This window comes from Saccostrea cucullata, unplaced genomic scaffold (genome assembly GCF_032062105.1).
Source record: "Saccostrea cucullata isolate Sc308-1 unplaced genomic scaffold, CSIRO_AGI_Scuc_v1 ctg220, whole genome shotgun sequence".
In the NCBI taxonomy this organism is placed as follows: domain Eukaryota; kingdom Metazoa; phylum Mollusca; class Bivalvia; order Ostreida; family Ostreidae; genus Saccostrea; species Saccostrea cuccullata.
Window position 1 is genome coordinate 401,642 of NW_026931323.1, and position 27,207 is coordinate 428,848.

Consider the following 27,207-nt stretch of genomic DNA (forward strand, 5'->3'; position numbering starts at 1 on the left):
GGCTTTACCAATTGATGAATCCACCATGCATCTGCTGCATCAACAATTTACACTTTCTAATACTCGTATCATCCAAATTTTGCTTTTTTATTCATAGAAAACTGATTATTCTACAATTCGACAAGGATATGAACCGATGCATTCCACGATCCCAATTTTAATATGAACATATATAGATTTATACCACTTTAAGCCTTTGAACCTACATGTATTGTCTTTCGATTAAAATCCAGCATTTCACGATCCAGTTTTTACTATGAACCGATGTATTCCACAATCCAGACTTTACTATGAACCGATGTATTCCACAATCTAGTCTTTACTATGAACCTATGTATTCCACAATCCAGATTTTACTATGAACCGATGTATTCGATGATCCATATTTTACAATGAACCGATGTATCCCACGATCCAGATTTTACTATGAACCGATGTTTTCCACGATCCAGTTTTATCTATGAACCGATGTATTCCACGATCCAGATTTTACTATGAACCGATGTATTCCACGATCCAGACTTTACTATGAACCGATGTACTCCACGATCCAGACTTTATTATGAGCCTATGTATTCCACGATCCAGATTTTACTGGACAATGTCCCCACCCACAGATTCTTTTTCTCGTCCACGTCGAGTCCCCAGGGTGAGTAGAGACCGTCCTCCAGCGTGAGTATATATTGCAGGAAGAAACCATCTTTGTCCACGAGATGAATCCGGAAATGACTGTTGTCGCCAATGAGGAGGTTTCCGAAGGAATCGTAAGTGACGTAAAATGGCGAAAACGTGTCGCCCTCCAACCCACGGTAAACGAATCGTAGACATCCGGATTTATCTACAACTATGACGCTGTTTTCGGCAGAGTCCGACACAGAGATATCACCGTTACGCGAACTCTCGGAAACTTTTGTCGGACTTCGAAACAAAGGTTTTCCACTGGCATCGAATTGAATTTTTTGCAATGATTTTCCACAGCTATTCAAGCGAAGAATTTTCCCTTCATCCCTTTTTGCCAGGCATATGAGGATTTCGTTTTCGTTTGTTTTGCATATTCCCTGAGAGTAAAATGGTGCAGCGTTAAAAAAGTCGGATATTTCACCATTTCTTATTGCTTTGATTAATTGTCCATTAGAAAGAAGTAGTGTGTCGTTGAGTATTGCAAGATTATACGGATAAAAATCTAAAAATACTTCATTTAGTACCTCCCCCTTAGCGTCCACTAATCTTACCGACTGTGCACCTGTGCCAACCCACGCGTGACCGTTTGGAAGTGTTCGAATGCAATATGCTGCATCATTATTCGCCAGTGTCAAATTTGTCACGTGACCAATGACTACTTTGACGTGACTGGCCGGAAGTTGCAAATTCTGAAAATTTTTCTCCTTCTCCTGATAAGTTGTTGAATTCTCCTGTTGTAGATACCCGTAAAGTTTCTCGATTGCACTTCTATTAATAGAATCACTTGAAACGAAAGTAGGAGGACAAATCGGCTTAAATGACTTGGTAGGTTGTACGCTGGTTAACTTAGAGATGGCCTCCTGAGCAAACATTATAAAAAGTTCGTCTTTTTTACTTTTGATTTCTAAGTCAGAAGCAGTCAATAGATCAGCTGTGTGTTCCAGTTCGTCCCTTACAGCTGTGGCTGATTTCTCTAGCGACTTCATATCGGCATCCTCTCGTTCATTTAAATCGGATAAAATCGCTTCACATATTAAATCTAGTTGTGATTTTAAATGTTTTGTTCTATCTGTAATTTCTAGTCGCAAATACGCACCATGTTTCATATATTCCTCTCGATTTATTCGGATCTCTTCAGCCATTTTCCTCAGATTGGGTAAGGTTGTCTTTCGAGCAAAATTGACCCTCTGCGCCAGCTGAATTCGGAGTTCATCGGCTTTTTTCTTCGGGTCCGTGTGCTCATGGCCGCAATGTTTCTCTTTCCAGCAAATTTTACAAGTGAGTATTTCACATTCACGACAGAACATAGTGAGTTGCTGATCTCCGTGTAGCAGACACAGAGCCTCGTTTTCGTTCTCCTTTGACGGAGGGGCCCAGCGATCGCTATACATGTTTTTTCTCTCGATGTTTTGTGGAATACTGCACAAAAGCCTCTTTTTGGAGACCCTCGAAGTTTCCAAAATTGTTACAAGTTTCCAAGTGGTTACTCTTTGTCCTGTTGCGAAGACATTTTATAGCGTCCACGTATTCGAATGGATCACACACACAACTAAATGACTGGAAATTTTTTCCCTTAATTTGGACAGGCCTACAATGTTTAATTATCCGTGATTTCGCCTAACTACCTTTAATGTTTCTGCGGTGGGAGATGTCTCCGTTTGCGCTGGTCGCTGTCCGATTAGTCTCCGTGTTATCTCTGAAGACGACGCATATAAACAAGGAGACAAAGTCGAGCATTGATAATGAAGATGTTATTCATCAGTTTAACATTTGTTATCTCTTCGTTATAAAATAAATTGCTGCGTTCAATTCTAGTGTGGAGTTTAATTAAGAAGAATCTGCAGGATTAGAAATTGGCGTTTCATTATTTCGTCCGATGGGAAATTCAGTTGAGCATGCGCAGCTGATGTCCGCAGTTGTAGAATGTTAAATCAATATGAAAACACATCCTTGAATCAGCTGAAAAAGAATTATTAAGAATTTTTTTATTTTTTTGTTGTTTCATCTTTTTTTTAAATAAACTTTTTACATTTGTACTGTGTACCTTCTTTATCCCCATCGTGATTTTAATTAAAAAACTGACATACATGTATATTTCTAATTAAGCTTCTCCCATTACTAACTGTAAATAATAAACCAAAACTATAATAAAAAATTAAAAACTTACTCAAATAAAGGCACATGTATATGGTGGGAAAAAATATAAAGTTAACAACAGCCTCAAGGATTGTAATAATTTTCTGAAGTGAGGTGGCCGATATATTCAAAAATATTTAATAGCGTAGTTTTATTTTTCTCTCTTGGGGGGATAAATAAAATATATCTTATTTTCCAGAGAAGAATTAAATTTAAAAACCATCGCGGGTAATTGTAACATGTAAAACCTTTTCCGCTGAGAAAGATTTTAGTCGTCAAGATTTTTTCTTTGAAATTGCCAGAGTTTATCATAAATTTCTCGGCTGGATACGGGATCAAGATTCAATTATTGGTGATTGATCCCTGGCTAAAGCCCCAATAATCTCTTTTTCTAATACAAAACAGAAGCGTGTTTAAATTGAAGAGGGATCGTTCACGCGAGTTTTGATTTAAGAAATCCGAGGTAAAAAAAAAAAAAGCTTACAAACATTACAAATGGTTTATGATTGAAGTGCTGCGGAGTTGTTGTTGTTGTTGAAAGAACACATAAAAAGATTGTTCGTGTATACTTATAGTCGAAGAGGCAACGGATGCCATATGATTTAGTGGTCTTATTCCTTATTGGATACAATAATTTCATTTTTAAGTTGCAAGTAAGCTTTAATCATGTTAATAGATGAACTCCCTAGAAATTGTGGTCATTTTCTTGTCTTAGTCCGCACTAGTAACTTTACAATATATTTCCATGGCGAAAAGGAATTAATATTTACTCCCCCCCCCCCCTCCGCCCCAATACCCCAAACCGTATCGACCAAATTAAAGCTTAAGTAAATGATGAAAAAGAAACTTGCTCTAAAACTTCCAAAGCTTCCAACTTAACAAGATCAGTAAGCATGTGGTATTTTTTCATAGATTCAATAATGTTATAAAAAAGTTGACAGGGTTTTATAGACATGTTTTTTTGGGACATTCTGACTCTACAGTGTATATATCATTTCCTGAATGTATACAAATGATACTGAATGTACACGCGTGTATGCATTTTCCCTGAGAGAGAGAGAGAGGAGAGATTGTTGTATGAAGAGGGAGGGGGAGATTTTAACGATACACGTACCTTATTTTGTGATAACATGCAGTCCATAAAATTATTCAATGATTTTTTTCTTCTGTGTGTAAGTAGTTAAGATACAGAAAATATGTATGCTATCCTGACAAAAAAGAAATAAATTATGCACATGCTCTAAATTCCACTTCCGCATAACTTAATCAAAATCCCTTTTAAAAACTTTGAACTTTGAAAGATAAGTTATAGCTTGCTATAGTAAAATTGTCATTTGAGTTTAAATCTCTCTCTCTCTCTCTCTCTTTGTCTCTTTATCTCTCTCCTTCTCTCCCACCCCTTCTCTCTCTCTCCCGGCCTCTCTCTCTCTCCCGGCCTCTCTCTCTCAGACTTGCTTATATTCTTATATATTCTTGTATGCTATATACCTGATATCGATAATGTTACCCCTTTGTCTCCGTAAGCTATCTTTTTTATGCATCAGTCGAAAACAATGTATTTAATTAATAAAAATAGCTTATTGAGACAAAAGGGTTACAATATTGATATCAGGTAGTGCATATATATAAAATGGGAGAAAAGACCTCAGGTGTAAAAAGAAAAAAAAAATGAAAAGTGGGGGTGGTGGGTTTCAGTCCCAAGTGCCTGTGGTTTTACTTTATATAGAGCATATATAATTCTGCTTACCTTTCTTTTCGTCCCGTCTTTTCTCACCATAAGGACTTTCTAATCTTTCATGGGGGGAAATCCTTATCCCCCACAATTTATCAATCGTCAAAAAAAAAAAAAATGAAAACGCAGAAAGGGTTTAGTGGTAGAAAGACATCTCTCTGCAGTGAACTAACATTTATCTTATAATTTATAAAATCAATACCAGGTCGGGTCTTCATTTGTCAAATTAATGCTCATTTAACGTATAAATATTGACAAATCGCTTCTCAACACAAAAGGGGGAATGAAACTTTGCTACACTACTCAGTAAGTGGGATATTTGAAAAGAACTTTAACCGGGGAATCATGAAAGCAAACAACTATTTCGTCGGATTTATTTACGCTAGAATTGTTAAATTACCGTTTTGCTTGCTCATGTACACTTTGGAGTTCGATAGCCTAATCGCTTGACATTAATATCTTACTTATCAAAAACTTTACGAGTGCTCATAAGTGCGATGATGCACTATGGGCGGATCCAGTGAGTGGCGTAAGGCTCTACCTAGGACGTATTTATCACAGGTACCTATATACAGGAACCCCCACCCACCCCTGAGTATACTCTCTTTTATAATATCGCGGATATGACTTTTAACAAAACGATAATTTTGGATTTTTCATATGGAATACATTGTAAATATGTACTAGAAGAATAATATATGTAGGAAAAAATTTCCGACCGAGGTGTATACTCGGGGAGGGGCGGGTGGGTGTCCTGTCCGCAAGTACCTGTGGTATTTATACTTCATGTTTCATTATGGGAGGCAACTGCTTTAGAAACCCGTTTTCATATAAATCTTCTTTTACATAAGTAAAAATTTGAAGAATGAATATACTTGAAAATTTGAAAAAATAATGTTAATAATAACTATCCACTTTTATAGAATGACAAACAGAGAAGATACTAATGATCCATTACTCTAAGAAAAAACCCAAGTTTTTAGGAATTATCTGACAGTAAAAATATCAATATGTGGGTTTTTAAACCCCATGATTAAGAAACGTGGGAGAAAAAAAACCACGTGACAATATAAGCAACATATGGGTTTAAAAAACCTACATTGATTTTTATGGGTATATTTCCGCCATTGGATAAATTTTAAATCCCATGGGGTTTGTGTGGGGTTTTCCATGGGGTAATTTTAAGTACATGTTTCCCCATGGGGTTTTTATTTTCGTCACTAAATATCTCAAAATCTAGCAGAAAATGTTGCATTTTTTTAATTTCAGAAATGCATTTAGGTAGAAAAACCCCACCATTTCAAAAAATACCAAGAGGATAGCTTTAAAGGAAAAGGGTGCGCAAGTTCGGAAGAATGTCCATTCCGAAGTTGTCCGTTCGACTGTTAGGTCCGTCTACCTCGGATTTCTTTATGTCCAAAATAAAATGACACTGAATTTTAAACTCAAACCGAGATCTGTACATGACCCTTATGTCTGTTGGTGTGTCAGAATCGAGTCAGAGGTCAAGGTAATTTTAACTTATTAAGGAGATGTACATGTAGAACTTAACATGATACAAATTTTGATTTATCGTCACATGGGAAATTAACATATTCCATTAGAATGTAAGTAATTTCTAATGCAAGTGGAACTTTCAAACAATACGAACTGAAACATTTTGAAATGCCAATATTGTAATTAACATTACAAAAAAGATTTAGAATTTATAATTATAATAAGTCAAAACCGATGAGAAACAATTTTTTAAACGTATAGAACATAAGCATACATGTAAGGTTCCATGTTACATTGTACATGTTATGGCACATGTTCGAACATTTAGCTCCATGGTTACATATGTTATGGCACCTGTTACGGTATTTAGTTCCATAATAAGTTACATGTTGGGCACCTGTTCGGGCATTAAGTTCCATAATAAGTTACATGTTGGGCACCTGTTAGGGTATTTAGTTCCATAGTTACATGTACATGAAGGGCGCCTTTTAGGGCATTTAGTTCACAGTAACATGTAGGGTATCGGTTATGGCATCAGGTCCTATAGCTACTTATAAGGTTATTTAGGCTCCGTGATTGGGGCACTAATGCAGGATCCATAGTGTTGAAAGAACGGGAGTATTGTAGAAAGAATAGCATACACTGTACAAGTACATTATAATAATTATAATGAGAATTATTGGATTATTCAATAATTTTGAAATGAAAATTAAAAAAAAAAATCACAGGTGGTGCGATTTTTTTTTTCTCAATTAAAAAAAAAACCTAAACTTTTTCATTTGTTTTACATTTGTTATAATTTTAATCATCTTTAACATACAATTTCGTTGATTTTTTTTCTTATCAAATATAAGTCGATAAGCTGTCTATTAATGTGCAAATGTCGAGGTCCGAATTGTCCGAGTAAGTTATAGTCCGACATCTCTAGTTCCCGCACAGCTATTTCAGATCGGGATCGAGATTCGAAAAATACAGAACACTGGAAAACAACGAAAAAGTGAAATACTCAAAATATATATTTAAGTACTCGCTGAAAAATAGACTGTTGTCGAGCGTTTACCTGAGTAGGGAGCGTTTGCCATCTTCTGCTGAGAAATGGCCGGTAAAATGGAAGTGGACGGACCAAGTGGAGGCGTGATGGCGTCCACAAGTTGCCCCGGGAGCGTGTCTGTATCGCTGCACCCATTGGTCATCATGAACATATCAGAACACTGGACTCGTGTGCGAGCACAAGAAGGCAAACCAACCCAAGGTAATTCAGGTGTAAATAAGATGTAGAAAATGTTTCAAGGTAGATCGCATAGCTTAAAAAATCTTATTTCAATTACTTATTTAGTTAGAATGGGCATAATATGCCAAACCCATAGTGATACTATTACTTGTATCCTTTTACATGTATAAATAATTCATGGTAATTAAAAACTTAAATGAGTTTACTTATGTACATTTATATCTGTTAGCAGTGTTAACTCTATAATGCAAGGACATACATCTGTTGTAGTTCTAGGTGCAGTGATCGGTAAACAAAAGGGACGGAACATTGAGGTGATGAACTCGTTTGAGCTGCTGTTTGATTTGATAGAAGGGGAGATAATCCTGAACATGGAGTACTACAACACAAAGGAGGAACAGTGTATGTACAACACACACAACTGGCTCACACATCATCAAACAGTATACCGTATAAACTTGCCTATAAGTATAAGTTGGATTTTTAGGAGGTAAACTTTGGTCCAAAACTCTATGTCAGACTTACAGGCGAGTTATAAAAAAGGCTGGTATTTTAGATGGTTAATCCCTCTAATCCCTCTAATATAAGCTTCAAAAATACAACCGACTTATAGGCAGACTGACTTACAGGCGGGTATATACAGTAATATTTTATTTCATAACATGCACAACACTCACTCAGAAAATCACACAACATGAACAGTGATAAAAACAATATTAAGTGCAACACTTATTTCGCAGTAACAATGGAATTCCTAATGATATAGCCACTGTAATATATATTTCATTCACAGTTAAACAGGTGTTCAGTGACATGGATTTCCTCGGCTGGTACTCAACTGGAGACACGCCCACTTTCTCTGACATAAAAATTCACAAACAGGTGAGAGGTCATAGGTCAAGGTTGATGATATAAAATAAGAAATTTGAAATAAAAATTAAATCAAAGTAAAGAAACCATTAATAGATTAAGAATTTATTATTCTTTAGCATAGAAAATCACTGAGGAATCTTTTTAGGACATTCAATCCATTTTTAAGGATTAAAATATGCAATCTATGAAGTTCCTTATCATGTCTGCCAGAATTTTAAGATGACAATTTTTTATTCACAGATCTGTCAGATCAATGAGAGTCCTATATTTGTGAGATTGAATCCCCTCGCTCGACAGTCAGATGTAAGTGTCCTCTGTTTTACTTGATTTGATGTCTATTGGATTGTGGTATTGAGTTACACATTATTATATATTATTATACTTTCATGTTAAATACTAAAATCTGATTGGTTTAGACGCAGGTAACAATCCGTTCGATTACCCTGAGCCTTAGCAACACACGTGACAACGGGTAACACAACGGTAATGCCACATGCGTGGAAATTATGCGCGTACGGTTCACCGTAGAATTCTCAAAACGTCAGTTGCGCGTTTGAAAGAACCGGAATTAGGCGTAACAAAAAATTATGTTTGTTTACGGTTACCCGACCGACCCTAATTTTCATGGCCGACCCAAACTTTTTTTTCGGACGTCATAAAAATCCAGAAGTTATTGACCGGTCAGTTTAACTTTTACATTCATCTTTCGAAATTGAAAGTACAAAAAACAAAACCAGCGAGTTCAATATTTATACACCAACGAGTTCGTTGTAATTTGCTAACCATTGCGTGGCAGTTCCAGGGGTGTGCAACTAGCATCATCTGATACCCGGTGCTACCGGTTTTTGGGTAGTAAAAATTAAAATTAAGCATATAGTACATGAGAAATACAAACGGTATTTTCACTCATTGTTTTGCTATTTAATTTCCAACTAATGAAAATTTTCCAGGCAGCGTGCTCCAACTGTTCTTAAATTACTTTAACCTTATCCATTTTGAAGTACTACCTGACTTATTTACTTCAAAAAACGATCGTTTTTTTCCTAATCCGAATTTCCTCCATCCCTCTGTTAATGGTAAATTGACATGCAGATATCTCTTTCCATTATTTACGGTCCCCTAATCAACTAATAGCAAAGTGTTATGTGGTTAAACTTTAATATATATCAATTGTATTTAATGGCTTGAAATGAAAATAAAATAATTTTGCTTCATTTTAGGTAAGTTACAATAGTATAATATGTTCAGAAAAGAAAAGATATACATAATTTCTTAAAATTTTTAAACTTCAAATTTAAAAGGGATGGCTTAGGACTCTGACTTTCTCAACAATGAACTTTTTACGATATTTGTTTTTACAATTTTTTGCCCCTATATTTGGACTGCTCAGTTTTAACTTCGGGCTAGTAACTTTATTGCTGTTACAAGCCTGTGGGCTAGTACTTGATTTTTTTTAATTGCACACCCCTGAGTCGTAAGGCAGTTGGCAAGAAACCACCTATATTTCAAGCCAAACAAAAGTAAGGCACCATACAATGGTAAAACTGTTTTGTAATATAACCAACTCATGTGAATTTGTGTATAAAAAAATTCAATAAAATAAAAAAAAATTCCTACCTACCGACCCTATTTTATTTCAGCATGTAACAGTAAACAAAGATATTTTTTTGTTTGGCCTTAACTTGACGTCAATAAAAGCTTGCGTCCGATATAGCTTACTTGAAAACAACAAACGACAGACGATACATGCTTGCGAGTGTAGGAAACATGCTTGCGAGCCAGAAATAACGAAAATTTATATGATAAATGACTCGAATTCGAGTATCAAACAAACAATAAGGAGATTAGTGAACTGGTGAGTGTGAAAGCTTTCTATACATGAACGTAAAGACGATCAACGGTTTTTTTTTTTTTGGCTGACGTCCTAAATCAATAAGACATTCAGTATAATAAAATAAATGGTGCCTGTTTTGTAGGGTAACATTTGAAATTGACACCCCTCGGAAAACCATTGTCAACCTCCGCTGACGCGTCGGTTGACAATGGTTTTCCTTGGGGTGTCAATTTCAAATGTTACCCTACAAAACAGGCACCATTTATATATTCTCACCTTGTCTATTACAGCTCCCAGTGACAATCTATGAGTCAGTTATCGATCTTGTTAACAATGAAGTAAGTATATTTATACCTGATCAACAAATATCGGAATTCGTGTTGAAAGAGATCAATAATTATAACCTACAGGGTATACTCTATTTCTCAACAGGGGCTGACAATTACATTTTTAGGCACTTGTCCAAGGACACCTTAAATTCACCAGCCCCGGGTATCGGGCAATGGGAGTTGTCAGCCCTTGCTCTGTCTCCTTGTGACATATCCCTAGTATTCATGGCTTTAATCAGAAGTTCAAATATAGCTATTTTTAAAGAACATGAGTTTGGGTCAATGATAAATTGATTATATTTTTTTTCTGACAGGCCACCATGTTATTTGTGGAGTTACAGTACACTCTGGCCACTGAGGAAGCAGAGAGAATAGGAGTGGATCACGTGGCACGGATGTCTACCTCAGATACCGGAGAAGGGTCATCAGGTATATTGTCTCTTCTGGAATTAATGGTAGACCTGTGTTTCAGACAAAGTAGTACTTGTATAATCAATCAGTGCAATCATTTTGAAATGTCTTTTCTCACACTGTTGTAGTGCGCATTAAGTTATTATTTAAAATTGTGAGAAAGTTGCGAATTAATAAATGTCTTGAAATCAAGGAGTATCTACTTATGTGCTTTAATTTGATTTATTAATGACCTTCTTATTGCGATCTGTACACTGTTTTACATAGAGGAGCTAAATTCTAAAAGCCTGGGGTTGTATCAATGTCTCTTTTATGATAAAATGTTTTTCTCTTTATTGTAGTTGCTGAACACCTTATTGCCCAACACAGCTCTATCAAGATGTTACACAGTCGGGTCAAGCTCATTCTGGAGTACATTAAGGCCGTACAGGCTGGTATGTAAGATAGATTACTCTTATACTGTAGTATGTAAGATAGATGACTCTTATATTGTAGTATATTAAGGTGTAAAGGCTGGTATGTAAGATAGATGACTATTGTACTGAAGCATACTAAAGCTGTACCGTCTGGTTTGTAAGACAGATAACTCTTTAAATGTTTGTTGATGCTGTTTAGAGTGGTATGTAAGATTGATAACTCTTGTACTGAAGTATATTAAGGAGTAACTGCTTGGGGGGATTTATTTTCATCACAGTTTTTTCAGTATTGATTCAAACTTTTGAAGTATATTATTCAATAGGAAAGCTTTATAATGAAAAGGATACACAAATTGTAACCACATATATGTATATTTTGTTTATAACAAGACAATTCTTAACAATATTTTACATTTTATGAACATTTCGCTTAATATTTTATTTATACGTGTGTATTGTGTTAAACAGGAGAGGTGCCTAAGAACCACGATATTCTACGTGAGGCCTACAGTCTTTGTTACAGACTCCCTGTTCTTAACACGCCCAAGTTCAAAGAGGACTTCTATAATGTAAGGAAGATAAACCGTGTATAAGTTATAAAAGGATAAGGTTTAGTCTTGTTTGACTTATTGCTGAAATGTTACATATACTTGTCAAGGGAAAGGGAAAATGATGGGAAAATTGTAAGTGTTTTGAAGGTTGTTGATTTTATATGACATTGTGTAGAATTTCATCAAAGGGCAGTAACTCTATTACCTTTGTCTTCTCCAGGATCAGTCTGAATGTTGATTATGTAATACAAAGAATGTTTCTGAGAAGATAAAACCTATTCATGATGTCATGAAGCTTGTCTTGATTGTTAATGTGTACAGCACTTTGTCAATTACTGTAGAATTCATATACTATGGAAAAAGTTGTCTTTTTATGTTTACATTACATAAATATGATTTCTTATAGATATACATGCCTTAATTCACAATTCTTTTATTGAGTTTTTGATATATTGTCATTAATGTATATAATCTGTTACTTATTACAGCAATGTAATGATGTTTGTTTGATGGCATACCTGGGAACAATAACAAAGGGCTGCAACACAATTAACCAGGTCAGTGTTAACTAGGTATTGTGTCATTTTCATGAAAGTCCAGAAGAAGTGAGCATATATAATTTTTTTTCCAGGTTTGATTTAAGTTAAACCATCATAGTAGCTCCGTAGGTTGAGGGCTCGCTCTGTGATTAGAAGATCTTGAGTTTGAATTTCCATGACAAACCTAAGTCAAGAAGTAATGGGAAGCAACTGCTTCTTTGCTATGCACTTGACACAATGAGGTAAAAGTTGCGGGTCATTTGGATGAGACCTTAGAAACTGAATGGCAGAAGATGCTGATAAAAATCCCTCACTGCTCAATGCCTCTGAGTGCCAGTAAAGGTCAAAATTTTAGCCCTTCACTGGGTTATGTGGTGGCTCATTATGAGTGAAAAAAATCTTGAATGGGGCCTAAAACAATATACAATTGCCATTATTGGTTCACTGTGAATGTTGTCATTTTCTGGACTATTTGTTATAAACAGACTTCGCTATATACACTGAATTTGTCAAAAAATTTTGTGTAAGTGGAGGACAGTTTCAGCCCACTCTCTTGTCCCTCTATCTACTCTACGCTTTCATCCAGAATGTGTAATACTGAATCTGTCCTTGTTTTTCAGTTTGTGAACAAGTTTAATGTGATGTACGACAGACAAGGCATGGGTCGTAGGATGCGGGGACTGTTCTTTTGAGGGCTGAGAACTAACTTAATTCATTGTTTGAGAACCAGTCCAGGCTGTGATTTTTAGATGTTCAGATTTTCGACAGGAATCTGTGTATAGTGCTCCATGAAGAATGAATGTATGATGTATGTTGTTGGAAGTGAGTCGAAAATAAATGTTGAATATGTAGTGTGTTTTTTCTGCTCTTCATCAAAGATACCTGTATTTAGAAATAACTCATTTCTTACTCTTCCAGTGGCTATGACTCAGGATGGCATAAGTCTGACATTAGACAGTTACATGCATGCACTGTTGGTTATACATGTGATTGTTTCCAATACTTACTGTGTTTTGTAATGGACAGATTTCTAAGAAAAAGAAATATTTAAAAGATAAAGTCTTGAAATTTGTCGTGGCTGTTGGTAAAATTGATCTCCCATCAAATATTTACATCCATGACAGACTGTAAAAAATATTGATTCATTGTGAGGTACTAGTATTCTTAGCAAATAATCGTCTGAACTGAGGGAAATTCCTTTAAAGGGATTGAACAAGAACAATTATTAATTGTAACATTACATATACGTACTGAAGTTTAAACAAGCAATCCGTGCAGGGGTATAGAGTATATATAGATTTTACATACCACTAATTTGCCAGACCTCCTCTCAGATTCCAATGCTTGTTTCCCTGATCAAGAAACTGGATGTTGAAATTTTTATATCAGTCAAAAACAAAAGGCATTACACAGTTGATAAGAAATACAAAACTAGGGACCATTTCAAATATAATTGCTGCTACCAAAAATGACAACTGAATGTTGAAAGTAATGGTATTCAATTAATGTAAATGTACATGTAATTATATGTTGAATTTGAACTGTGTTTAATCTTGCAATATCATAACGGAAACAAGAGGCCCAGGGGCCACAGCGCTCACCTGAGCACATTGAGCTTGAATTTAACCCCCCCCCTCCCCAGGCGTTCATTATTTGAACAAACTAGAATCTACACTACCTGAGGATTATTCCATATAAATAACACTAATCATAGTTTTGAAGTACTTGAAAAGAAGATTTTAAAAGGTTTCCCTATATATCCTTATGTAAAACTTGGGTGGGCCATTTTGGCCCCACCCTAGCCCCAGGGGTCATGTTTTGAACAATCTTGAATCTACACTACCTGAGGATGATTCCACATGAGTTTCATCTTTCCTGACCCAGTGGTTCTGGAGAAGAAGATTTTTCAAGATTTTTTCCTATATATTCCTATGTAAAACTTGGGTCGGCCATTTTGGCCCCACCCTAGTCCCAGGGGTCATCATTTGAACAAACTTGAATCTACACTACCTGAGGATGATTCCACATGAGTTTCATCTTTCCTGGCCCAGTGATTCTTGAGAAGAAGATTTTTAAAGATTTTTCCTATATATTCCTATGTAAAACTTGGGTCGGCCATTTTGGCCCCACCTTGCCCCGGGGGTCATCATTTGAACAAACTTGAATCTACATTACCTGAGGATGATTCCACATGATTTTCGTCTTTCCTGGCCCAATGGTTCTGGAGAAGAAGATTTTAAAAGATTTTTCCTATATATTCCTATGTAAAACTTGGGTCGGCCATTTTGGCCCCACCCTTGCCCCGGGGGTCATGATTTGAACAAACTTGAATCTACACTACCTGAGGATGATTCCACATGAGTTTCACCTTTCCTGGCCCAGTGGTTCTGGAGAAGAAGATTTTTAAAGATTTTTCATATATATTCCTATGTAAAACTTGGGTCGGCCATTTTGGCCCCACCCTTGCCCCGGGGGTTATGATTTGAACAAATTTGAATCTACACTACCAGAGGATGATTCCACATAAGTTTCACCTTTTCTGGCCCAGTGATTCTTGAGAAGATTTTTTAAAATGCCATTAATTTTTCTCTAATTCATAATTACCTCCCCTTGGAAAAGGGCGTGGCCCTTCATTTGAACGAACTTGATTCCCCTTCACCCAAGGATACTTTGTGCCAAGTTTGGTTAATATTGGCCCAGTGGTTCTTGAGAAGAAGATGAAAATGTGAAAAGTTTACGACGACAACGACTACGACAACGACAGACAACGGACAAATTTTGATCAGAAAAGCTCACTTGAGCCTTCGGCTCAGGTGGGCTAACAATATAATGGTTTCTGAATCGTGACAGGAATAAACAGGGTACAGTATGTAAATCAAATTTCGATACTAAAAAACATGAACTCGCAAAATTTTACCAAAATCAATAACATCAAAACTGACGTCTTTTCACCTTTAGATACAGCCATTCCCTACGCGAATTAAAGTCCAGGCTTTGTGACATCATTCTCATCTGCTTTTTCATTAAACGTGGAACTCGTAAAGAAGGTATGGGAACAAGGCGGACTGAATACCTATAGCTTCGGATATTTCGAAATCATATTCAATATGTCAATTCAGTATTTAAGTTAACTTCACATTATTAAAATTTATGAAATTATGAGGGAAAAAACTTTTCTGAAAGAAAGAATATCTCGTAAAATGAATTTCTTTTATAAAATGTAAGCTGATATTCGTGGAATTCGAATCCTAGCAATAAAAATCCGACGCATCTGCTTTGAGACTAACGCGCTAACTACTATTCTAAATGGCTTATGATGATTTTGGGCGTTTACTGTTTAAATCATGTTTGTGATATAACAGTTGACTCAATGGACTTCAAGTATTTCTCGGAAAGATGCGAATGCTTTGTCATAAAAGTGTACTTTTAAGGTATAAAGGGTCTTCGCTCGACACATTTGTTTCATACTTGGATATTTTACTTGAAAAAGACCTTAATGGTAATCTAACAACCAAGCTATATAATAAACGTGATGACTTTAACTTTTCTATCGTCAACTTCCCTTATTTATGCAGCAATATACCTTCATCACCTGCATACGGAGTATATATATCTCAGTTGATTCGAAACGCAAGAGCATGTTCTACATATGAACATTTTCTAACACGAGGTAAATTATTGACAAGCAAGTTGATGAAACAAGAATATCAGCAGTCTCGTTTAAAGTCATCATTTCGTAAGTTCTATGGTCAAAATTCATTTTGGCTCTATAGAATATTAAAAATATTTAAAACTGACATATGATTTTGAAGAATTTCTTCCTCAGAAAGGGAAGTATGAGTATAAGTATTACCACTTGTAGAATTAAATCCAAGTTCTTCTAAAATACAATTTGTATAATGATTTTTTGAGACCAGGTCTTCCGACAATCTATTGGCAGGGAATGCTTACTCTTCCATGACACCTGATCATACCTCTGATGTTTGGGGGTCCGTGTTTGCTCTGTTCCCATTTTGTATTGTTGAAGCTTAATTTTCTCATAAAATATGAAGCTAACGAACAGACTTAAAGCTCAAAATCCATTGAAACAATGCAAATAATTTACATTTCATTGCACATCTATGTGTCGTATTGAATAAATTTAAAATCCAACTTCACAGTCTTGGTGGATATCTAATATGCAGAGTAAAAATAGGTCATTCAGAAAGGCTACATCTGACAAACATGGCTGTCAGTAGTTCAACAAAATATCCACTGGGCTCTCCTCAAGAGCACATTTTAATGTGTGAATCCCATGAATTACCTATTGATGTTATTTGTGAGGACTGTGATGAATTTATTTGTGGTGATTGTGCGAAATCAAATCATAGAGATCATAACTGGAAAACTTTGACCACTGCAGCCAAGAAAAGGAGGAGAGGTCTACTTAAATTCCTGGAGAAGATAGAGGAAGAGGATCTGCCTGGGATTGAAGAGAACATAGCGAAGGCTTCAAAAAAGATTATAGAAAATAAAGAAGAATGTGACTCTGGGATTAAAAAGCTACAAAAGCATTTTGATGTGATAATGGCCAAGCTGTTAGAAATCAAAAAACGCCATGAAGAAACACTGAGAGACAATTTGGTAAAAAGAATGATCAACTGAACCTTATAAAATCTGAGCTAGAGAAGAAGAAAAAAGGAATTGTTGACACAGTGAAATTCATGGAGGAGAACAACAGCACCATGTCAGATTACAGCTTGATTGACAACCACAGAGAACTGACAAAAATGCTGCCTGAATTGGAGGTTCATATGACAAACTGTGAACTTTCAGTGAGGTTCACTAGAGGTGAAATCAATGATAACTTTCTCGAATCTTTATTTGGAAAAACTATAGATTTAGAAGACATCATTGTAAACTCATTTCAATAATCAAATAACAAAATAATTTTGTTGGAGACATTCAGAGAAGATCAATGTTACATCCAAGATAATGACTCAGAATATATAGAAAAGGTGAATCATCAAGGTGCAAAACAACAAAAATTTAGTATCGATCCTAATGTTATGTGTGTTACTGATAATGGTGATGTTTATTTCACTGATAGTTATAATGATTCCATTAGCTGTCTATCAACATCGGGATCTGTCTCTACAGTCATCAGATCAAACCCACTGATACCAATAGGAATCTGTCAGTCAGTGGACGGTGGACTACTGGTCACCTTGAGAGACTTGAAATCAGATCGCCGCAAATTAGAGTCACACAGCAGGCATCTGGTTAGACACATCACAGTGACAGGTGACGTCATCCATGAGTATGAATACCAGGAGGACGGTCAGACCAGACTGTTTACATTGCCATACAAAGTCACACAGAACAGTAACAGTGATATCTGTGTTGTGAACAGTACAAGTCTTCACACAGGAGAACTAGTGATTATGTCTTCCTCTGGTCGTATGAACTGTATCTACCGTGGACAAAACTTGACAGAGGTCTTTGATCCATTTGATGTAGTGTGTGATTCCCTCTGTAACATCCTTGTTACTGACCCGAACAACAAACATATTCATCTGCTGAGTCTTGGCGGGGAGTTTCTGAAGTTCTTACTGACAGACAATGAAGTGAGCCAACCATGCTCTTTGTCCCTATACAAGTCTACACCGTGGGTTGGATACATGGACGGACTTGTCAATGTGTTTCAATACACACTATTAAACAATTAAAATATACTTAAGATAGCATAATAGCTCTTTTTCTATGGATTGCCATTTGCATGATACAGAGTGAGTTGCCTGCCCAATTTTTTCCGAGTCAGATTACACATTTATTACATTACACAGTATTTGATTTCATGTCGGTGAAGTACAATAAGATTAAGGACAGATTATTTCTTTCCTTCTTCATTAAAAATGTCACAGAAGCAAAAACAAGAGAAAGAGAGAAAGGGGGAGAGAGAGGTAATCTAGTCCAAAACTGTAATTGGGGTGGGGGGTTATACTAGCCAAAGACAGATTATTTATTTTCTAATCCAGTCCAGGGCAGGTTATCAACATCAACATGTTCTAGGATTCCTAGTTTAATTATTTACAACTGTGAGTATTTTTTGCCGAACGAACACACCCGCCGTGTGCTCCTTGTCATGATAGGGAAATAAGGGAAAATCCGTCGTCCATTTGGTCCATAAATAATGGACTAACAATTAGTATACAAAATGCCAGTCTGTATTTGACTCAATGATAAATTATATTTGCTGTCAAAGTCTTTTTATCGACCAAAGAATTTAAGAAATGATGTCTTTAAAGAAGACTGCTGATATTCTTGTTTCATCAACTTGTTTGTCAAACTTACCTCGTTTTAGAAATTGTCCATATGTAGAGCATGTTGTTGTGTATCGAATCAACTTAGATATATGAACGCCGTATGCAGGTGATGAAGGTATATTGCTGCATAAGTAAGGAAAGTTGACGATAGAAAAGTTTTTGTGAAAAATTCAATAACAAATGAGATTATGTTAAATAATGGCTGTTGATTTTTTACGAGATACAGCGAGACACATGTCTTTTATGGACTTCTTAGCTAGTTTATGACTTATTAAGGGTATTCAATTGAAAATAAAACTTGTTTCACATTTTTTTTAACCGGGCCTCCTTAAGTGTGAGACATTGAGCCCATATTCAGCATGTTCAGTTGATAAAGGTATATTGCTACATAAACAAGAGGTCCAGGGGCCTTGAATTGCTCTTTGATAAATGTTCACTCTATCACTTCTATTCGACGCCTCTAAGTATCTTGTACATATGAATAAAGCCTTGAAAATGCAAAAGTTTTTGGTTAAAATACATTGAGAGCACAGGATAATTAACTGACAAAGTGTGATGATTGTTAGCCCCTTATTAATATCAAAAGTAGGTCATCGTAGGTTTATAAATTTGAAAAATAAGTCACTGTGACCTACTTTTCGATAAAAATGTTTTAAGGTGAAATATCCCTCTGCTCCATAATGCACCATTTTTTAAATTTCCAAACATTAATTTTCATCAACAACAAAAACATTAGATTCAAATGCAAAATACTTTGAAGTATGAAGCGTTGCTTACTTTTTCAGAAATGAATAGTATGTCAAATCATGATGTGAAGAAAATTTGACATGGTAAATAGAAAGATTAATTGTTTTTTATCTCACAATAAATTAGGAATATGAGGTAAATATGAAAATAATGTTTACTCTCATACATATTTAATTCTCATTAGAAAGCATACTGAAGCGTTGCTTTTTAAATCAGAATATCAAACTGTTTTCTGTGCTTGTTAAATAATACGCATCCAGCAAGAGTTATCTTTCCATTATCGTCCGTGAAAATATTTTTTTATGAAACAAAATATTAATTACATGTTTATGAAAAAAAATCTGCATCTGAAATTTATTTAAAAATTAAATGACTTATACGTTAAGAGAATAAATATCTTAATTTACACCTTTTAAAGAACTAAGTATAACAGTTTTAGATAAACTATTGTATATAATTAATGAAAATATTGGTAATAGAAACTAGAAAATCAAAATCTATACGATAGAACAGATTCGATGGAGTTGACTATGAAATGGTCTTTATAAATGAAATCTGAAAAATCTGACATGAAAATTCATTGAATTTAATGGAAAAATGTATTCAGAAAGTTATCTCTCTTATCAGAGGGATATTACACCTTAAGGCCCCAAGATACATCAACGTACAAGGTTTGGTGATTCTAAACCTCTCAGAATCTGAAATAATTGCTTTAAATCTTTTTGAAGGTATTAGTCTTACATTCAAAAAGATACCGGGTAGGTCAAGGTGACTTACTTTTAAGTTGAAGTTGTTTCAGGACCCTAGATGCATCAAATGACAAAGTGTGATCATTAAAGGCCTTAAAGTGTCCAAAATATGCCTCCAAATCATGATCAATTTTAAACAAATGCCCGCAAAATTCAAAAAGTAGGTCACTGTGACCTTCTTTTGAGTTACCATGATGTGAAGACCTAAGATGCGTCATCTTACAAGATTTGATGATCCTAGGCTTTATAGTAAACAAAATGTAAACGTTTTATAAGATAAAATTTTAGGTTAGTTTTGAAGTGATCTTGAGATCACGCTCTTTGCCCCAGGGTTATACCTTGAACAATTTTACATTTTTAACATATCCTCATCCTTGTATGTAAGTTGGTGATCATCTGTCCGGTGGAGAACTCCGTGATTATCACCAAAGCAAGCAAGGTAAAAATGAACAGGAATTAAACATCACTCCTAATGACGTGTTTGATTAAAGTGGTAATGTTCATTTTACTGATGGTAGAAAAAATTCCATAAACTGTCTGTCACCATCAGGATCTGATACTACAGTCATCAGTACAGATCCACTGGTACCAGGAGGAATCTGTCAGTCAGTAGAAGGAGGACTATTGGTTACTATTAAAGACAATAAATCAGATCCTTACGAATTAGAGTCACATAGCAGACGTCTGGTGAGACACATCACAGTGACAGGTGATGTCATCCATGAGTATGAGTACCAGGAAGACGGTCAGGCCAGGCTGGTTACTTTACAATACAGTGTCACACAGAACAGTAACATTGATATCTTTGTTGCAAAAAGTACATGAAACATATGGAGAAAACAAACAGTATTCAAGATCAAATGTCCATGAAATAATACAAAATAGGAGCAGAGCAAACACGGTCCTCAAAAACATTGGAGGTGGGATCACATGCCATGGACGAGTGGGCACCCCCTGCTGACCGGTCATATCCGTGCGCTCCTTGTTTGTCATGATTGGGAAATAATGAAAAATCCGTCTTTAACTCAATGTATAAGTAATGGACAAACAATTAGAATGAAAAACGTATGCAGGCGATGAAGATTTATATTGCTGCATTAGTAAGGGAAGTTGACGATAGAAGAGTTAAAGTCATCACGTTTGCCATCGTGGTTGGTTGGTACATGTATGTAGATTACTATTAATGTTTTTTTTTAATTAAATTATCCAAATATGAAACAGATGTGTCAGACTCTGTGGTATCTTTTATCTGAAGCTCACCAGGATATATCGCATCGACATAAGAATGGAAATTACCATTGTTTATTGACAATACGTCGTCGATATATCTGATGTCGAGTTGAAGGACACAGCAAGTGTTTTCTTCTTTTCCCGTTTAATATTTTGCACAAGTTCTGCTTCATATGAATACAAACTAGGTCTGCTAACAACATGGCACAATTGGTACCCATGGTGTAATGTTCGTATCTTAAAATAGTCATTCAGATTTAATGATTTAATAATTAAATTAATTTAATTTAATTTAAGATTTAATAACATGGGAATTGCAATAGATTGTTGGAAGATCTGGTCTCCCATACCTACATAGATATTGTCAATCAGAAACTCAAGCAACTTTTTGATGCCAACTTCAGAGTACTTGTGTGTGCAATCTGAATATGTTGGAAAAAAATAATTTTGCAAACGATCAATGACCGGTTAAGTAAACTTACGAGTTCCATTTTTATTGAAAAAGCAGCTGTCAATGATATAAAAAAGCCTGGTTTTTATTTAGGATGTAAAAAAAGGAATTTTATGTTACTAAGGCAACAATCTGAAGTACGTTTCTTTTCACTATCACAACGATACCAACTGCATGAGCTGGTTTGCTTCGTATTAGGAACGTCAAGAGTATGACATTTTTGCGATTTTTTAAAATTCTCATTCGTGATCTGACAGTGACATAAACATAACATTCCCGTCTGTCAGTCCTGTTTGTCGCCAATTTCGTTTTCAATAATTTTGTATGTTGTAATCATAATTTAGCTAAATCAGACTAGAAGGAACTACTGTTTTCATAATCATTGTTTTTACAAAAAGCTTAGATAATCTAGGTCAAGAAAGTATTGAAAGTATTCTGAATGACAATTTTATCGATGTGATACCTTTTTCTTGAATTTGTTCTCGTCCATTCAAAACTTCGGGGTATCAATAAATAAATGAATAAGATTGGAATTATACACAAGTAACATCTGAAAAATTGTACATTAAAGCAACCTTTTCCCCTGGTTCACTCACATTAATTATCTCCTGTTTGGTATAGCATGCACCTGTATTTTACCATTCGTTATGTATCTAGGTATTACCTATATATTTACATTTCAATTTGCCCAGCTATGTGTCGTATTCAATAAATTTAAAATCCAACTTCACAATCCCTGTTGTTATCTAATATGCAGAGGAAAACTTGGCAATTCAGGTAGGCATCACATGACAAATATGGCTGTAAGAAGTACAAAAAAAATATCCACTGGGCTCTCCTCAAGAGCACATTCTAATGTGTGAATCTCGCGATTTACCTGTTGATGTTATATGTGAGGACAGAGACGAATTCATCTGTGCCAAGTGTACTAAAACAGATCATACAGATCATGATTGGAAAATTCTACCCACGGCAGCCACCGAAAGCAGGAGGGGTCTGCTTAAATTTCTGGAGAAGATCAAGGAAGAGGATCTGCCTGGGATTGATGAGAAGATGGAAAAGATTCCACAACAAATCATAGAAAATATAGAACTGTGTGATACTGAGATTAAAAAGTTTCAGATGCATTATGATGAGATAATGGCCAGGCTAACAGAAATTAAAAAAAACGTCATGAAAAAACATTAAGAGACAATTTGGTCGAAAAGAATGGTCAACTGAACCATGTGAAATCTGAGTTGGAGAAGAAAAAGAGAGGAATTGTTGACACAGTGGAATTCATGGAGGAAAACAACAGCACCATGTCAGATTACAGCTTGATTGACAACCAAAGAGAACTGAGGAAAATGATATCTGAATTCGAGGTATATACAACAAACTGTAAACATTCAGTCAGGTTAACTCAAAGTGAAATCAATGATGGCTTACTTATGTTTTTGGTTGGAAGAACGTTGAATTTAGATGACATAGGTGCATGTGACTCAAATTAACTCATTTCAATACGGAAATAGCAAAATAATTTCCTTGGAGACATTCACCGAAGATCAATGTTACATCCAAGATATTGACTCAGAATACATAAAGTGAATCAGCAAGGCGGAAAAACACAAAAATTTAGTATCGATGCGAATGACTTCTGTTTAACTGATAATTATGATATTTATTTCACCGACTTCCTTGACAATTCCATCAGATGTCTGTCACCATCAGGATGTGTCTCTACAGTCATCAGTACAGATCCACTGATACCAGATGGAATCTGTCAGTCAATGGACGGTGGACTACTGGTCACCTTGGGAGACAAGGAATCAAATTATAACAAATTAGAGTTACACAGCAAATGTCTGGTGAGACACATCACAGTGACAGGTGACGTTACCCATGAGTATGAGTACCGGGAGGACTGTCAGACCAGACTGTTTACATTTCCAATTAGAATAACACAGAAAAGTAACAGTGATATCCGTGTTGTGAACGGAACAAGTAACACTACAGGTGAACTAGTGATTTTCTCTCCCTCTGGTCGTATGAAGTCTGTCTACCGTGGACAGAACCTGACAGAGGACTTTAATCCAACTGATGTAGTGTGTGACTCCCTCTGTAGCATCCTTGTTCCTGATATTAACAACGAACAGGTTATTATGTTGAGTCCTGATGGGGAGTACCTTCAAATCCTACTACTAGAAGATGTAGAGATCAGTCCATTTTCCATTTCCCTATACAAGTCTACGCTGTGGATAGGCTACTTGGAAGGACTTGTCAAAGTTTTTCAGTACAATTAAGATATGCTTAAGTTAGTACAAAAACATACAGTCTGTTTTAACCCGTTTCTTTTAAAGTACATGAGAAAAAAGAATAATATCACTTTTGCTGTCAATAATCAATGATCTTTGAAAAAAATTAAAATAATTTTTGACACGTGTTCGCTATATTTTGCTATTGTAAGTGTAAGACACATTTATACTGTATAATGGTCACTTGGATGCCTATATTTTAGAATGTTGATTCTAATTGTCTAAGTGCAGTACAATTGTCTGTTATTAAATGAAAAACAACTGTAGATTCATACATAGTAAAGACTTGATATGTTATCATATATAAGGAGTATTCATTCTTTATTTACAAGAGGCCAAAGGACAAACATTGTGACGTCATCGTTAAATTTAATGCATTTTGACACATTTCATTAGGAATCCCTTTCAATCATTCCACCGCATAAATATGGCTGAAATACTGCCGACTCGGAGTTTAACAGCAATCAATCAATCATTCCATTGATTTCTTGTAAAAATTGAATTGTATATTTTCTCCTAATGGAACACAATTAAATTGTAACATATTTACAAGTCTATTTAATTTTCAATTCCGAGGCTAGGTATCTTTGCTTGAAAGGATTTTTGATGAAGTTTCAGAATTCAATACAGATATGGTAATTCGAATTCATTTGAATTGCTTGTAATATTAAAAATATTCAAAACTGACATACAATTTTGAAGAAATGTGGTTTTCGGAGACCAAGTCTTCCAACAATCTATTGGAATTTCCAAGGGTATCGAATTCGATCCGTTTTTGGCAAACTTATTTTTGTATTTATATGAAGCAGAATTTGTCCAAAATCTTATATGTGAAAAGAAGCCACTTACAATTTGCTGATGACGTTTAAGAATAGCACTTAACCGGCTTCAGAATTGAAAACTGATCAAAATACCTCACGTTTCCTGATTATCGATTCTATGCAGAATTTATGCATATCACTGCTACGTTAGACATTTTACTTTCATTAAGTTTCATACTTGGGCACAATAGTGAAGGGCTGCAACACAACCAGGTTAATGTTTACATGTAAATAAATTCAATTTGTTCCCATCTCTGAGGTTTTGGAACTCTGAGTTTGCTCTGTACAGATTTTATATTGTTCAATAGACTTTTGAGCTAGCATACTGTTCATTTTATCCATATATTTCATTCAATATCTTTTATGCCTTAAAATAAACCTGTATTTTACATTTCGTTGCACCCTTTGTATTTCCTATAGAATGAATTTAAAGCCCTACTTCACAGTCTGCACACCACATACCTACATCATTATTAGGCAACAACAGACAAACATGGCTGAAATTACCTTAAAAGAATATCCACTGGGCTCTCCGCTAGTGCATATTGAAATGTGTGAATCCCATGAATTACCTATTGATATTATATGTGAGGACTGTGATGAATTCATTTGTGCCAGGTGTGCTAAAACAAATCATAGAGATCATGATTGGAACACTCTACGCACGGCAGCCACCGAAAGGAGGAGAGGTCTGCAGAAATTTCTGAAGAAGATCAAGGAAGAGGAAATGCCTGGGATTGATGAAAAGATAGCGAATGTTTCAAAAAAGATTATAGAAAACAAAGAAGAGTGTGGCTCTGAGATTAAAAAGCTACAGAAGCATTATGATGAAATAATGACCAGACTGGCAAAAATCAAAAATCGCCATGAAAAAGTGTTGAAAGACAATTTGGTTAAAAAGAATGACCGACTGAACCATGTGAAATCTGAGCTAAACGAAAAGAAGAGAAAAATTGTTAAAACCTTGGAATTCATGGAGGGGAACAACAGTGCCATGTCAGATTACAGCTTGATTGACAACCACAGAGAACTGACAAAACTGCTTTCTGAATTAGAGGTTCAAGTGACAAAATATGAACACTCAGTGAGATTTACTACAGGTGAAATAAATGATGACTTTCTTGAATCTTTGGTTGGAAGAACTTTAGATTTAGATGATGTTTATTTGGAGGAAACAAGCTCATTCAAATATGGAGACAGACGAATAATTTTTTTGAGAGCATTTTGTGAAGAGCAATGTTATTTAAGAAAATTTGAGTCAGCTAACACTGAACAAGTGAACAAAGAAGGCGAGAAAAAACATACTTTTAATATAAAACCTTTTGACAGTTTTATTAGTGATACTAATGATGTTTATTGTACCACTTTTATCAGCAAATCGATCACCTGTCTGTCACCATCAGGATCTGTCTCTACAATCATAAGTACAGATCCATTAGAACCAGGAGGAATCTGTCAGTCAATGGCTGGGGGACTACTGGTCACCTTGATAAACAAGGACTCACATCCTTACAAATTAAACGCACACAGCAGACGTCTGGTGAGACACATCACATTGACAGGTGATATCATCCACGAGTATGAGTACCAGGAGGACGGTCACACCAAACTCTTTACATTACCAGTCAGAGTCACACAGAACAGTAACAGTGATATTTGTGTTGTGAACCGTTTAAGTCGAACTACAGGTGATCTATTGATTATATCTCCCACTGGTCATATTAAGTCTGCCTACTGTGGACAGAACCTTTCTGAGGACTTTTTGCCAACTGATGTGGTGTGTGACCCCCACTGTAACATCCTAGTTACAGACCAAAATAACAGGCAAATCCATCTGCTGAGTCCTGACGGAAAGTTTTTAAAGTTCTTACTGACAGAAAATGAAGTTAACCTTCCATTCTCAATTTCTCTATACAAGTCTTCACTTTGGGTGGGATACTATGAAGGACTTGTCAAAGTATTTCAATACAAATCGTAAAATGCAATACACCTAGATTTGATTGAATCCATTTATACTAAATTAACAGGGGTATGAATGAGGGTCGCAAAACTCACTAAAATGTAGTTCTCGTATTCTTATCAAACAAATGCATTAACAAAATACATTGTAGCATGAAAAATGCATTCGAGTCAAAATTAAATTCATGGGTAAACCATGATTCCCTTCAGACATCAATAGGTACTGAGAAAAACTGTGATTTTATGTCGTGTATAAATAAAGTGGCAATAAACAAGAGTCTCTCATTTTCTCGGAGGTTCCAAGGAGTGCTCTGGGGTAACCAATTTACAAGTTATATGGATATGAATCTGAAACTCCGAAAATCCAATATTTATTTTTTTGCTGACGAAAAATCGGTCTTATATATTCTTGTGATACATT

The 27,207-nt window shown here is 35.4% G+C and overlaps 4 protein-coding genes across 4 annotated transcripts; 3 read left to right on the forward strand and 1 right to left on the reverse strand.

Moving 5' to 3' along the window:
- Nucleotides 1–457: 457 nt before the first annotated feature.
- On the reverse strand, nucleotides 458–4,035 carry LOC134232189 (uncharacterized). The gene is made up of 2 exons (XM_062714134.1): nucleotides 3,932–4,035; nucleotides 458–2,640 (listed from the first exon to the last, which is right to left on the reverse strand). The coding sequence occupies exon 2, from the start codon at nucleotides 2,070–2,072 to the stop codon at nucleotides 561–563; it is 1,512 nt and encodes a 503-aa protein (XP_062570118.1). The 5' UTR covers nucleotides 2,073–2,640; nucleotides 3,932–4,035; the 3' UTR covers nucleotides 458–560.
- Nucleotides 4,036–6,998: 2,963 nt separating this feature from the next.
- LOC134232190 (COP9 signalosome complex subunit 6-like) lies at nucleotides 6,999–13,081 on the forward strand. Its single transcript, XM_062714135.1, has 10 exons — nucleotides 6,999–7,298; nucleotides 7,548–7,679; nucleotides 8,071–8,159; nucleotides 8,391–8,453; nucleotides 10,275–10,322; nucleotides 10,628–10,742; nucleotides 11,066–11,158; nucleotides 11,609–11,709; nucleotides 12,180–12,248; nucleotides 12,851–13,081. The coding sequence occupies exons 1-10, from the start codon at nucleotides 7,142–7,144 to the stop codon at nucleotides 12,920–12,922; spliced, it is 939 nt and encodes a 312-aa protein (XP_062570119.1). The 5' UTR covers nucleotides 6,999–7,141; the 3' UTR covers nucleotides 12,923–13,081.
- Nucleotides 13,082–16,454: 3,373 nt separating this feature from the next.
- On the forward strand, nucleotides 16,455–16,874 carry LOC134232177 (tripartite motif-containing protein 75-like). Its single transcript, XM_062714124.1, has one exon. The coding sequence runs from the start codon at nucleotides 16,455–16,457 to the stop codon at nucleotides 16,872–16,874; it is 420 nt and encodes a 139-aa protein (XP_062570108.1).
- Nucleotides 16,875–25,320: 8,446 nt separating this feature from the next.
- Nucleotides 25,321–26,805, forward strand: LOC134232178 (uncharacterized). The gene has a single exon (XM_062714125.1). The coding sequence runs from the start codon at nucleotides 25,321–25,323 to the stop codon at nucleotides 26,803–26,805; it is 1,485 nt and encodes a 494-aa protein (XP_062570109.1).
- Nucleotides 26,806–27,207: the final 402 nt, after the last annotated feature.